The 13,735-nt window shown below is 45.4% G+C and overlaps 1 protein-coding gene across 1 annotated transcript in view; it reads right to left on the bottom strand.

Moving 5' to 3' along the window:
• Positions 1-13,735, bottom strand: part of LOC139253699 (contactin-associated protein-like 5) — a 1,150,822-nt gene that overhangs the window by 577,286 nt on the left and 559,801 nt on the right. The window contains exon 8 of the mRNA XM_070873518.1: positions 4,555-4,816. Coding sequence (XP_070729619.1) covers positions 4,555-4,816 — 262 coding nt within the window. The remainder of the gene's footprint in view (positions 1-4,554; positions 4,817-13,735) is intronic.

The following is a 13,735-nucleotide window of genomic DNA, read 5'->3' as shown; positions in this document are numbered from 1 at the left end:
TTGATATGTCAGTCCCACCATCCCGGGAATCAGTCTGGTGAACCTTCGCTGCACTCCCTCAATAGCAAGAATGTCCTTCCTCAAGTTAGGAGACCAAAACTGTACACAACACTCCAGGTGTCACCTCACCAAGGCCCTGTACAACTGTAGTAACACATCCCTGACCCTGTACTCAAATCCCAACGCTATGAAGGCCAACTTGCCATTTGTCTTCTTAACCGCCTGCTGTACCTGCATGCCAACCTTCAATGACTGATGTTATTGAAACCCAGGTCTCGTTGCACCTCCCCTTTTCCTAATCTGTCACCATTCAGATATTAGTCTGTCTCTCTGTTTTTACAACCAAAGTGAATAACCTCACATTTATCCACATTATATTTCATCTGCCATACATTTGCCCACTCACCTAACCTATCCAAGTCACTCTGCAGCCTCATAGCATCCTCCTCGCAGCTCACGCTGCCACCCAACTTAGTGTCATCCGCAAATTTGGAGATACTACATTTAATCCCCTCGTCTAAATCATTAATGTACAATGTAAACAGCTGGGGCCCCAGCACAGAACCTTGCGGTACCCCACTAGTCACTGCCTGCCATTCTGAAAAATACCCATTTACTCCTACTCTTTGCTTCCTGTCTGCCAACCAGTTCTCAATCCACGTCAGCACACTACCCCCAATCCCATGTGCTTTAACTTTGCACATTAATCTCTTGTGTGGGACCTTGTCGAAAGCCTTCTGAAAGTCCAAATACACCACATCAACTGGTTCTCCCTTGTCCACTCTACAGGAAACATCCTCAAAAAATTCCAGAAGATTTGTCAAGCATGATTTCCCTTTCACAAATCCATGCTGACTTGGACCTATCATGTCACCTCTTTCCAAATGCGCTGCTATTTCATCCTTAATCATTGATTCTATCATTTTACCCACTACCGATGTCAGGCTGACTAGTCTATAATTCCCTGTGTTCTCTCTCCCTCCTTTTTGTAAAACGCCCTGAACTTGAAAATTTAATTCACTTTGCATCCAATTTCTATCCTTCCTTCACCTTCACATGGTCCATCTCTGACTCATCCCTTCCTTTCCTCGATTTCTCCGTCTCCAACTCTGGAGATAGGCTTTCGACCAGTATCCACTGTAAGCTCACTGACTCCCACAGCTACCTGGACCACATTTCCTTCCACCCCGCATCCTGTAAGGACTCCATTCCATTCTCCCAGTTTCTCCGTCTCCGTCGCATCTGCTCTGACGATGCCACCTTTCACACTAGTGCCTCTGACATGTCTTCCTTTCTCCTCAAGAGAAGATTCCCCTCCGCCGTGGTTAACATGGCCCTCGACCGTGTCTGTTCTATTTCCTGCACCTCTGCTCTCACCCCTGCCCCTCCCTCTCAGAACCATGACAGGATTTCCAGATACTTTCCCACTTTTTATTACAGGAGTTTCAACCCATCACATCTTATCTTAGTTGATAGCAAAGGATTCCCATAATAGCTCAATTGAGAGGTGTAAATTATTCCTTCCCATAGGACGCTGTTGTTGTCATGGCGTTTAATTAGTTTAGCATCCACTTGACCAGATGCTTCAATATATCTATAAGTGTAATGACACTGACCCAGTCTTAGAGTGCTGCACAACTCACGCATTGAACATAAGAACATAAGAACATAAGAATTAGGAACAGGAGTAGGCCATCTAGCCCCTCGAGCCTGCTCCGCCATTCAATAAGATCGTGGCTGATCTGGCCGTGGACTCAGCTCCACTTACCCGCCCGCTCCCCGTAACCCTTAATTCCCTTATTGGTTAAAAATCTATCTATCTGTGACTTGAAAACATTCAATGAGCTGAATACATTCAATGAGCTAATAACTGCATTGGCCGGGAAATAATTTATTCAGGTAAGTCCTGGATGAGCCCAACTTTCTTTTCAGCCACAGTCATCTTTTCCTCAGCTCCTGCTGGCACTTGCTTGCCTCGGGCCACAACATCACCAACCACCCTCGTCGCCCGGCAAACCAAATCCAGAGGTGGACAACATTGCTGTTCTCCTGGACCCCGAGCCGGGCTTGCTGCTCCACGTCTGGCCAATTGCCGTGGTTGCTTTCTTTCGCCTGTCAAACTGGAAGCTTACAACCCCTGCTTCTTCCTCACCACACGCTGAAACCCCTTATCCAACTGGGAGGCCGAGTACTCCAATTCCTGTTTCACAGGTCTCCTCAGTCCACACAAGTCATGCAGAGCTCCGCTGAGCCCCTCTGCTCCCGCAAACCTGACACCCTCACCCGCTGGATCACAGTGTCCACGCCAATCAACTTCTAAGTTCTTCATCCTTATCTTTGCAACAGTAACAACAACAACTTGTATTCATAGTGCACCTTTAGCGTCCCAAGGTGCTTCACAGCCGTGTTCTAAGACACAACCAATACATTTTACTCCGAGCCGCATAAGAAGAAATTACGACAGATGACCAAAAGCTTGGTCAAAGAGGTAGGTTTTAAGAAGCATCTTAAAGGAGGAAAGGGAGGTAGAGAGGCAGAGAGGTTTAGGGAGTGAGTTCCAGTGCTTGGGGCCTCGGCAGCTGAAGGCATGGCAAGCAATGGTTGAACAGTACTAATCAGGGATGCTCAAGAGGGAAGAATTTGAGGAGCGCAGACATTTCGGGGGTTTATGAGGCTGAAAGAGATTACAAAGATAGTGAGGGGCGAGGCCATGGAGGGATTTGTAAACCAGGATGAGAATTTTGAAATCGAGGCATTGCTCAAGCGGGAGCCAATATAGGTCGGCGAGCACAGGATTGATGGGTGAGTGGGACTTGGTGCGAGTTAGGACACGGGCTGCCGAGTTTTGGATGGCCTTAAGTTTACGTAGGGCGGAATGTGGGAGGCCAACCAGGAGTGTCTCGAAGTGACAAAAGGCATTGATGAGGGATTTAGCAGCGGGTGAGCTGATAACTTGAAATGACTCCACAGCCTTGCTCCACATACGCTGGCAACCTTTTTTGACTTATACATCTCCACACACACCCTCCCTTCTGGAGATACCAGATTATTGCTGGATCGTAGGTCTCTCCACTCCACCCATCGAACACTTCCTTCAATCATTATGACCCTTTTTACATAGAATTACTTAAGACTGTTCAGCACAGAGGCAGGCGATTAGGCCCAATTGCTCTGTGCTGGTGTTTATGCTCCACATTAGCCTCCTCCCACCCTACTTCATCGAACCCTCTCAGCATAACCTTCTATTCTTTTCTCCTTCATGTACTTAGCTAACTTCCCTTTAAATGCATCAATGCTTTTTCCTCAACCACTCCCTGTGGTAGCGAGTTCCACATTTTCACCACTCTCTGGGGAAAGAAGCTTCTTTTGAATTCCCTATTGGATTTCTTGGTGTCTATCTTATATTGATGGCCTCTAGTTATGCTCTTCCCCCCACAAGTTCCTGCTGCAATTCTTTTCTTAAAGCACGCCGCCATACTGCCTTTCTCACTGACATCAAACTCCTTCTTAAAAACCCTTCCCTTTGACCATATAAGAACATAAGAAATAGGAACAGGAGTAGGCCATACGGCCCCTCGAGCCTGCTCCGCCATTCAATAAGATCATGGCTGATCCAATCATGGACTCAGCTTCACTTCCCTGCCCACTCCCCGTAACCCCTTATCCCCTTATCGTTTAAGAAACTGTCTATTTCTGTCTTAAATTTTTTCAATGTCCCAGCTTCCACAGCTCTCTGAGGCAGCGAATTCCACAGATTTACAATCCTCTGAGAGAAGAAATGTCTCCTCATCTCAGTTTTAAATGGGCGACCACTTATTCTAAGATCATGCCTTCTAGTTCTAGTGTCCCTCATCAGAGGAAACATCTTCTCTGCATCCACCTTGTCAAGCTCCCTCATAATCTTATACGTTTCAATAAGATCACCTCTCATTCTTCTGAAATCTAATGAGTAGAGGCCCAATCTACTCAACTTTTCCTCATAAGTCAACCTCCTCATCTCCGGAATCAACCTGGTGTCCTGTATATAGTCGGGCCATCGCAAGAAGCTGAGGTCGTTTTACAAGTTAAGCAAAATAGAAGACGCGTATCATAAGTCTGTCATCGTAGATTATTAAATTCATGACGATTCATAATAAATTAAATAAAAGGTAAGACACGTATTAAAGTGGCACAGTTGTTCACTGCAATTATTAATTGTGAATTGGTGTTTTTTTGCAGAAATCTTAGATTAAAAAACCGCACGCAGATTGTGAGTATTTTTCAGTTCATAAAGGCACCAAAAAAAATAGATGTCCTGACATGTGATCTCATTACACGAAGCTCTTCACACAGAGAATTCATTCATTACTTCTATCTTTATATTGTTCAGGAGCAAAAGATGAGCAAGAGTTTACCACACCCAGAAAAATATATTTTATGCATTGAAAAGTATTGATGATTTCTGAGCGCGGTCTTAGAATGATAAAAAAAAATAAATAAAGGCAATGGATCCTCTCTATTTCCATAGATCATGTTGCTGTCACCACAGACAGCAAAATGAACTGTTGTAATTACCTGTAGTGATGTCAGCCTGGCTCCTTGATGATTTATGAACAGCTACTTTCAGTTTCCCATCGCTGAGGTGAATCTGCAGAGCTCCAGCTGCTTGGTGAAGTTTGCTGTACAGCAGCAGACCGTCCTTGTTCCAGGTACGGAACTGGAAACTGACAGACAGACCGTCCATCTGATGCGTTGCCGGCAGCAGCAGGTAACTACTGGAAGTCATGAACGTGACCGGAACGATGCGCAGCTCCGTGCAGGAGAATGTCATGTTGCCCTGGGAATACGGAGAGAAAAAATAAAAGGCATGACAACTTAAAGGGCTTTATCGCAGATCTTTTTTGAAAAGATCAGTCCAATTCACACCTGTCATGGCACCTAAGTGGTAAACCCAAAATCATTCACAACTGGTCAACATAATTGTAATATATTTGCTTCATAGGTTATATGCTTAAGGAGTCGTAGCAACACATTGCTATTATGAACTAGTTGGCTTATTAACAAAGGTTTGACAATCACGCTGCATATCATCAGTTCATCCACTAGGCTCACAACTGCATACCTCATCGTGGATGACCTAGGCCCAACTGACTGGGGTTTTATTGAGTCTTGTGGACATCACTGACTGGCTAAGCCACTCACAATGCAACAGCTCTATATACCTGTGAGCATACTGTGAGAGTGGGATCACAGCGAGAGACAAAGGTGGTTAACGATGCTTTGCCATCGCATCTAATGGGAAACAATTATCTTCATCAATTCTGAACAATTCTTAATTTGCTTTTGATTCTAATGATGAATTATGAGGGAAACAGGGCAATGTAAATGTTGGATCTTCCGTGCTAACTTACTTGACCATTGCTGATCATAGTGGAGCAGCTTAGGTCATGGGGTACAGATCTCATGGAGATCCCCCCCGCCCCCCTCCCACCACTTGTTAATAAAGCAGACCTCATTAAGCGTCAACAAAACAGTTAGATGCCAAGACCATCTATTCAAATTGGAAGATTTTATCCAAAATTGGATCATGTTAAGTTTAGTTTGATGCTGGCGATCTGTCAAGTACCCAAATGGAAGACTGAACAATCCTAGGGATTATATGGGATGCACATCCGAGCTTTCCAAACATCTCGAAAAATCAATAAGGGCTACAGAGAGGTCCCTGCAAGTGAAAACTGATACAAAGTATAGTCTTAGATTCTAAGGTGATGATGTTGAAAAGTTCTAGAGGGACAAGAAGTGGCTTAAAGATGTTGCTAGTTTGGCAGCCAAGTCTCTAAGAGAAAAGAACTTGTATTTATATAGCGCCTTTCACATAGTAAAATATCCCAAGGCGCTTCTCAGGATTATCATAAAACTAAATTTGACACCGAACCACACAAGGTAAAACACAAATTATTATGCATAGCTAGAAGGAAATTAATTGATCCATATCTCAAAAGTGATTGTGTAGAATCAAATCAAGGGAAAATCTTCTCATGATTAAAAGATGGTCAACAGATGAAAGCTGGAACAGCTGAGGACAACTGGGGTAGATGGCTTGGTGACAGAGTCCTGAGTGAATCCCACAAGCATAGGACAATTAGGATGTTTCCAAATTAGATGACCAAGATCTAGCGATGGAGATGTGAGTTACGAAAATAGCATCTGCAACTCATTTAAATCCCACACAAGATCAGTAGGCAACTGGTGATGGTAATTTGGTGAGAGCATGTGTGTCCATTCTGTGATCTGCGTAGTCAGGTTGGACAATTTTCATATTTTACATTCAACTTTCATATTTAGGGAAATTGCAATGAAAATCAAGTTGCCCAAGGCTTGAATATGAAAGGAGAGATGAAGGCATTAAACAGATGTCAAGTCAGCCAAAAACTGCAAATGATGGATGGGACAGCTCCTTTCCAGAGGCCACTGTATTCGTGAATAGGTTTCCTATACCTTCCTGCAATTGTTAATTTCCCCAAATCAGGAAATCAGCGAACCATTAATCAATGGAGTTAAAACCTGAGGGCATTCAGATAGATTCTTAGATCGCCAACAGAGTGAACTTGCATTTCTATAGCGCCTTTCACGACCACCGGGCATCTCAAATCACTTCAAAGCCAATTAAGTGCTTTTGGAGTGTAGTCACTGATGTAATATGGGAAACATGGCAGCCAATTTGTGCTCAGCAAGCTCCCACAAACAGCAATATGAAGATGACCATGTTATGCTGATTGAGGGATAAATATTGGCCAGGACACTGGGGATAAGAACATAAGAACATAAGAATTAGGAGCAGGAGCAGGCCACCTGGCCCCTCGAGCCTGCTCCACCATTTAATAAGATAATGGCTGATCTGATCACTAATCTGATCATTTCCCTGCCCGCTCCCCATAACCCTTTACTCCCTTATCGCTCAAAAATCTGTCTATTTCCACCTTAAATATATTCAGTGACCCAGCCTCTACAGCTCTCTGGGGCAGAAAATTCCACAGATTTACAACCCTCTGAGAGAAGAAATTCCTCCTCATCTCAGTTTTAAATGGGCGGCCCCTTATTCTGAGACTATGCTCCCTAGTTTGAGTTTCCCCTATGGGTGGAAATATCCTCTCTGCATCCACCTTGTCGAGTCCCCTCATTATCTTATATGTTTTGATAAGATCACCTCTCATTTTTCTGAACTCCAATGAGTATAGGCCCAACCTACTCAACCGATCTTCATAAGTCAATCGCCTCATCTCTGGAATCAACCTAGTGAACCTTCTCTGAACAGCCTCCAATGCAAGTATATCCTTCCTTAAATACAGAGACTAAAATTGTACGCAGTACGCTAAGTGTGGCCTCACCAATACCCTGTTCAGTTGTAGCGAGACTTCTCTGCTTTTATACTCTATCCCCCTTGCAATAAAGGCCAACATTCCATTTGCCTTCCTGATTACTTGCTGTATCTGCATACTAACTTTTTATGTTTCATGCACAAGGACCCCCAGGTCCCTCTGTACTGCAGCACTTAGCAATTTTTCCCCATTTAAATTATAATTTGCTTTTCTATTTTTTCTGCCAAAGTGGATAACCTCACATTTTCCCACATTATACTCCATCTGCCAAATTTTTGTCCACTCACTTAGCCTGTCTATATCCCTTTGCAGATTTTTTGTGTCCTCCTCACACCTTGCTTTTCCACACATCTTTGTATCATCAGCAAACTTGGCTACATTACACCTAGTCCCTTCACCCAAGTCATTAATATAGATTATAAATTGTTGAGGACCCAGCACCGATCCCTGTGGCACCCCACTAGTTAGTGTTTGCCAAACTGGAAAATGACCCATTTATCCTGACTCTCTGTTTTCTGTTAGTTAGCCAATCCTCTATCCATGCTAATATATTATCCCCAAATCTGTGAACGTTTATCTTGTGCAGTAACCTTTTATGTGGCACCTTGTCAAATGCATTCTGGACGTCCAAATACACCACATCCACTGGTTCCCCCTCATCCACGCTGCCATATCTTTAAAGAATCCAGCAAATTTGTCAAACATGATTTTGTTTTCATAAAACCATGCTGACTCTGCGTAATTGAATTATGCTTTTCCAAATGTCCCGCTACTGCTTCCTTAATACTGGACCCCAGCATTTTCCCAACAACAGGTGTTAGGCTAACTGGTCTGTAGTTTCCTGCTTTTTGTCTGCCTCCATTTTTAAATAGGGGCGTTACATTTGCGGTTTTCCAATCCCCTGGGACCGTCCCAGAATCGAGAGAATCTTGCTAGATTACAACCAATGCATCCACTATCTCTGTAGCCACGTCTTTTAAGACGTTAGGATGTAAGCCATCAGGCCCAGGGGACTTTTAGTCCCATTATTTAACTCCCTTGCTCTTCTTCGAAATAGTGCCAAAGGATCTTTTACGTCCAATTGAGAGATAGCAGACAGGGCCTCTGTTTAACATCTTATCCGAAAGACGGCACCACCGCTAATCAGCACTCCCTCAGCACAGCACTGGGGCGTCAGTCTAGATTTTTGTGCTCAAGTTTCTGGAGCACAGATATCTAGGCTGACACTACAGGGCAGTACCGAGGGAACGCTGCACTGTCTGAGTTACCGTTTTTCCAATGAAACGTTAAAAGGAAGCACATTTACTTGTTCTTGTGCAACAGGAAAAGATGTTGTTCAAAGTTCCTGCAATGAAGAAGCGGAACGCCAAAGGAGAAGCGGAACTCCACACTGGTAACCAGCAAAGGACCGCAGACTCTATCTGAAAAGCCCGTGTACGTTCTGACCTTCCCTGGAAAAATGAATTTTAAAAACTACTGCTGGAAGATTGCTTTTGAAAAGTTGGCATTTAACAAATGGGTTTCAAGTTTTGAAGTTGAGGACATGACAGTTACTCAATACTGCGAAGAAAGAAATGAGCCAACCTGAACCGAAATTCGAATGATGGCAGTTACTACTGAATTGGAATAGACACCTTAGTGGTTTGAGAACAGCTGGCTGTTCCAAGAAGAGACTAGCCAAAATGTAAAGTACAACAACACCAACGACAACTTGCATTTATATAGCGCCTTTAATGTAATAAAACGTTCCATGCTGCTTCACAGGAGTGTTATCAGACAGAATGTGACATCGAGCTACATAGACAAATATTAGAACAGGTTGGTCAAAGAGGTAGGTTTTAAAGAGCGTCTTAAAGGAGAAGAGGGAGTTGGAGAGGGGGAGATGTTTAGAGAGTGAATTGCAGTGCTTAGGGCCCAAACAGCTCAAGGCATGTCCACCAATGGTGGAGTGAAGGGAATCTGGATGTGCAAGAGGCCATATCTGGAGGAAGACTGAGATCCCAGTTAGTTGTAGGGCTGGAGGAGGCACAGGGCTAGGGAGGGACATGTCTATGGGGGGATTTAAATGGATGGATAATAATTTTAAAACTGAGGTTTTGGCGAACCGGGAGCCAATGTGCGCCAGCGAGCACAGGGGTGGTGGGTGAACGGGACTTAGTGCGAGTTAGGATACAGGCAACAAAGTTTTGGATGAGCTCTGGAAATAAATAATGAAGTATATTTGCATGCCCCTAAGTTAGTAATGGAAAAAGGAGTACGGGTTATTAGACTTCGCTGCTTTGTAATTGGACTCGTTGAATACTAGTGTCTGTTCACGAGATTTTCCTGTCTGTTATTTTGATAGAGTTGCTAAACCATTACTTTTAACTGAGTTAACGGGGCTGAAATTCAGCCTCCAAGAAAGGCCACTTACTGCCAGAAAGCGACGGCAAGACAGCGGAGTCGACGGCCGCCGACTTCCGGTCCAATCGCCGCCACGATCGAAATTCACCTCGGGGGTTTTCTGGCGGTCCCCACTTTCACCCCGCTGGTGTCAACCGTCCTAAGTGTGTCATCAAAGGGCGCAAGGCCAATCTCCCGCAGTTCCATGGCACCCCCCCCGCAAAATTTAGCTGGTAAAATCAGAGATCCGCCGCGCAGTGCCCCCGACACTTTTTCTGTGGGTGCACCTTCCTTTCACTCTATGAGCCACGGCAGCGCAGCGGCCCTTCAAGGGGAGGGCGCACTGCCGCAGCCGCCATGTTTTTTTTTGCCGGCCGACTTCCCAATCGGCTGGACAACCATGGCCCCAGGTTCGGTCGGGCTGCCAACAGGCAGCCTGACACTCCCTCTTGGGTGCCAGGCCACTTGCCCGGCCAAAACCCTCCCTGGTGGCCCAGTGGACCGAAGCTAAACAATCGCTGCTTCTCACCCCTCTGAATGAGGGGAGCGACGTGGTGACCCACACGCGCACTGACGTCACCACCGCTCCGCCCCTGAGTGAGAGCGGCGGACATTCCGTCCCACCCCCTCTTCTGCCCCTCTAGAGCATCTACTGCCACACTTCCACCCCCATTATGACCGACTTCCGTTGAAAAAAAACTTCTAAAGTGCTCAAAATCAATCAAGAGTCCACTTCGTCTGACGCAACAGTAAAAACACTTTGAAAATGGTAGGTGCACCAGGTTTATGGCGGGGGGGTAAATTTCTACCCCAACATCTCTAACACAATAGCGAACAAAGGAATTTCACACGTATGTGCTAAGTGCTTTTCACATTAATATTTGAAGAGCCTAATTTCAAGGCACGAGTTGAATATGTTTTCTTCTCAAACATATTTTGCCGTTAATTGTCCATTGTTCATTGTCCATTGTTCATAGGTTCATAGGGCTGCTGACCGAGGGCCGTGCAGCTCTTTGTCGGCTGTCGTGGACACAATGGGCCGAAATGGCCTCCTTCTGCGCTGTAAATTTCTATGTTTCTATGTTAACAGCAAAAATAGTGCGGACACCGTAAATAGGAAATAGAAACAGAAAATGGTGGAAACACTTAGCAGATCGGGCAGCCGCTGCAGAGAGAGGAACAGAGTCAATGTTTCAGGTCGACGACCTTTCAGCAGACCAGCTCTGATGGAACTGGTGGGATTTTGGCAGGTTGCCACAATCCCATCCCTTCTTCTGATGTCAGCACAAGCGGAAGGAGGGCATAAGAAGCTGCCTCCGTTCCCTTCCAGCAGAACTTGTCCTCCTAAAAAATAGACTTGCATTTATATGATGCTTATTCATGACCTCAGGGCATATCCCAAAGCATATCACGGCCAATGAAGTATTTTTGAAGTGCAGTCACTGTTGGAATGTCGAAAAGCACAGCCACCAATTTGCGCACTGTAAGGTGCCACAACGTGCAAGGAGATTAAGGATCATTTGGCCCAGGGATAAATTTGGCTAGGACAATCAATGAATTCACCTGTTTTTCTTTGAAAAGTGCCGTGGAGTCTTTTACATCCATCTGGGAAGGAAGACAGTGCCTCAGCTTAATTTCTCATCCAAAAGAAACCACATTCCATCTCTGGTGTGGGGCTTGAACACATGTACCTTCTAGTTCAGAGGCAAGAGTGCTGCTTTAAAGATTGAGATGATGTCAAGGGATTCTACTGAGGAACAAGTGGGCAACATGCTTTAAGGCCGGAGTATTTCTTTGATCAGCACAACTCTGTCTACAGGCCGATACAATTCACCTTGCCTGCCCTGCCTTGCATATGCTGCCTTCCCATAGTTTAACATTTCCTCGAGTATGCATGAATCTACCTGCATGTATTTTGTGTTAACTACTAGCAAGACTTGCTAGAGGGAGGCAGTTGTGTCAACTTGTTTCTCGAACACAAAACTCAATAACAACAATTTTTATTTATATAAAAACAGAAAATGCCGGACATCTGTGGAGAGAGAAACTGAGTTAACGTTTCAAGTCGATGACCCTTCGTCAGAACTGGGGAAAGTTTGAAATTCACAGATTCTTAAGGAGCACTGAAAGGGGGAGGGGAGGAAAGAACAAAAGGGAAGGTCTGTGATAGGGTGGAAGGCAGGAGAGATTTGAGAGACAAAAGGGTTGGTGGGCTGACTTGAGATGGTAATGGCAGAAGTTAGAAAAAGACGAGTCTAGATAGGGTGTGAATGGCAGAATAATTACCAGCTGCCATTGGAGACAAAGATTTTTTTTTGCATAAGATCAGTGGGAGGGGGAGAAGGTTAAAAAAAGAGGAAAGGAAGAAAAATATGAGCAGAGGTTATGGTCTGAAATTGTTGAAGGTGCCTTAACGAAAGATGAGGTGCTGTTCCTCGAGCTTGTATTGAGCTTCATTTGAACAGTGCAGGAGGCTGAGGAAGGAGAGGTCAGAGTGAGAATGGAACGGAGAATTAAAGTGACAGGCGACCAGAAGCTCAGGGTCATGCTTACGGACTGAACGGAGGTGTTCCGCAAAGAGGTCACCCAATCTGCGTTTGGTCTCCCCAATTTCAGATTCCAGTATCCACAGTATTTTGCTCTTGTGCTTGTATTTATCATCATCAGCATCATAGACAGTCCCTCGGAATCGATGAAGACTTGCTTCCACTCCTGAAGTGAGTTCTTTGGTGGCTGAACAGTCCAACACGAGAGCCACAGACCCTGTCACAGGTGGGACAGACATTCGCCGAGGGAAGGGAGGGGGGTGGGACTGCTTTGCTGCATTCTCCTTCCGCTGCCTGCGCTTGACCTCTTCAGGCTCTCGCCGTTGAGATTCGACGAGCTCAACGCCCTCCCGGATCCACTTTCTCCACCTCGGGCGGTCTTCGGCCAGGGATTCCCAGGTGTCAGTGCTAATGTCGCACTTTACCAGGGAGGCTTTAAGGGTGTCCTTGTAACGTTTCCGCTGCCCACCTTTGGCTTGTTTGCCGTGAAGGAGCTCCGAGTAGAGTAATTGCTTAGGAAGTCTCGTGTCAGGCATGCGGACCATGTGGCCTGCCCAGCGAAGCTGATCGAGTGTGGTCAGTGCTTCAATGTTGGGGATGTTAGCCTGGACGAGGACACTGATGTTGGTGCGCCTGTCCTCCCAGGGGATTTGTAGGATCTTACAGAGACACCGCTGGTGATATATCTTGAGGTGTCTTCTGTACATTGTCCATGCCTTGGATCTATACAGGAGGGCGGGTATTACTACAGCCCTGTAGACCATGAGCTTGGTGGCAGATTTGAGGGCTTGGTCTTCAAACACTCTTTTCCTCAGACGGCCAAAGGCTGCACTGGTGCACTGGAGGCGATGCTGAATCTCCGCATCAATGTCTGCCTTTGTTGATAGGAGGCTCCCGAGATATGGGAAATGATCCACATTGTCGAGGGCCGCGCCATGAATCTTGATGATTGGAGAGCAGTGCTGTGTGGCAGGGACAGGCTGGTGGAGGACTTTTGTCTTATGGATGTTAAGCATAAGGCCCATGCTTTCATATGCTTCAGTGAATACATTGACTATATCTTGGAGTTCGGCCTCAGAATGTGCGCAGACACAGGCGCCTTTAATGTCGTAGAACATCGCAGGACGCCTTCACAGGAGTGTTATAAGACAAAAAAGGTTGGTGGGCTGACTTGAGATGGTAATGGCAGAAGTTAGAAAAAGACGAGGCTCGATAGGGTGTGAATGGCAGAATAATTACCAGCTGCCATTGGAGACAAAAAGATTTTTTTTTACATAAGATCAGTGGGGGGAGGAGGTTAAAAAAAAAGGAAGAAAAATATGAGCAGAGGTTATGGTCTGAAATTGTTGAAGGTGCCTAAACGAAAGATGAGGTGCTGTTCCTGGAGCTTGTATTGAGCTTCATTTGAACAGTGCAGGAGGCTGCGGAAGGAGAGGTCAGAGTGAGAAT

The sequence above is a fragment of the Pristiophorus japonicus genome, chromosome 3 (assembly GCF_044704955.1).
Source record: "Pristiophorus japonicus isolate sPriJap1 chromosome 3, sPriJap1.hap1, whole genome shotgun sequence".
NCBI lineage: Eukaryota > Metazoa > Chordata > Chondrichthyes > Pristiophoridae > Pristiophorus > Pristiophorus japonicus.
This window is presented reverse-complemented; position numbering and strand designations above follow the sequence as displayed.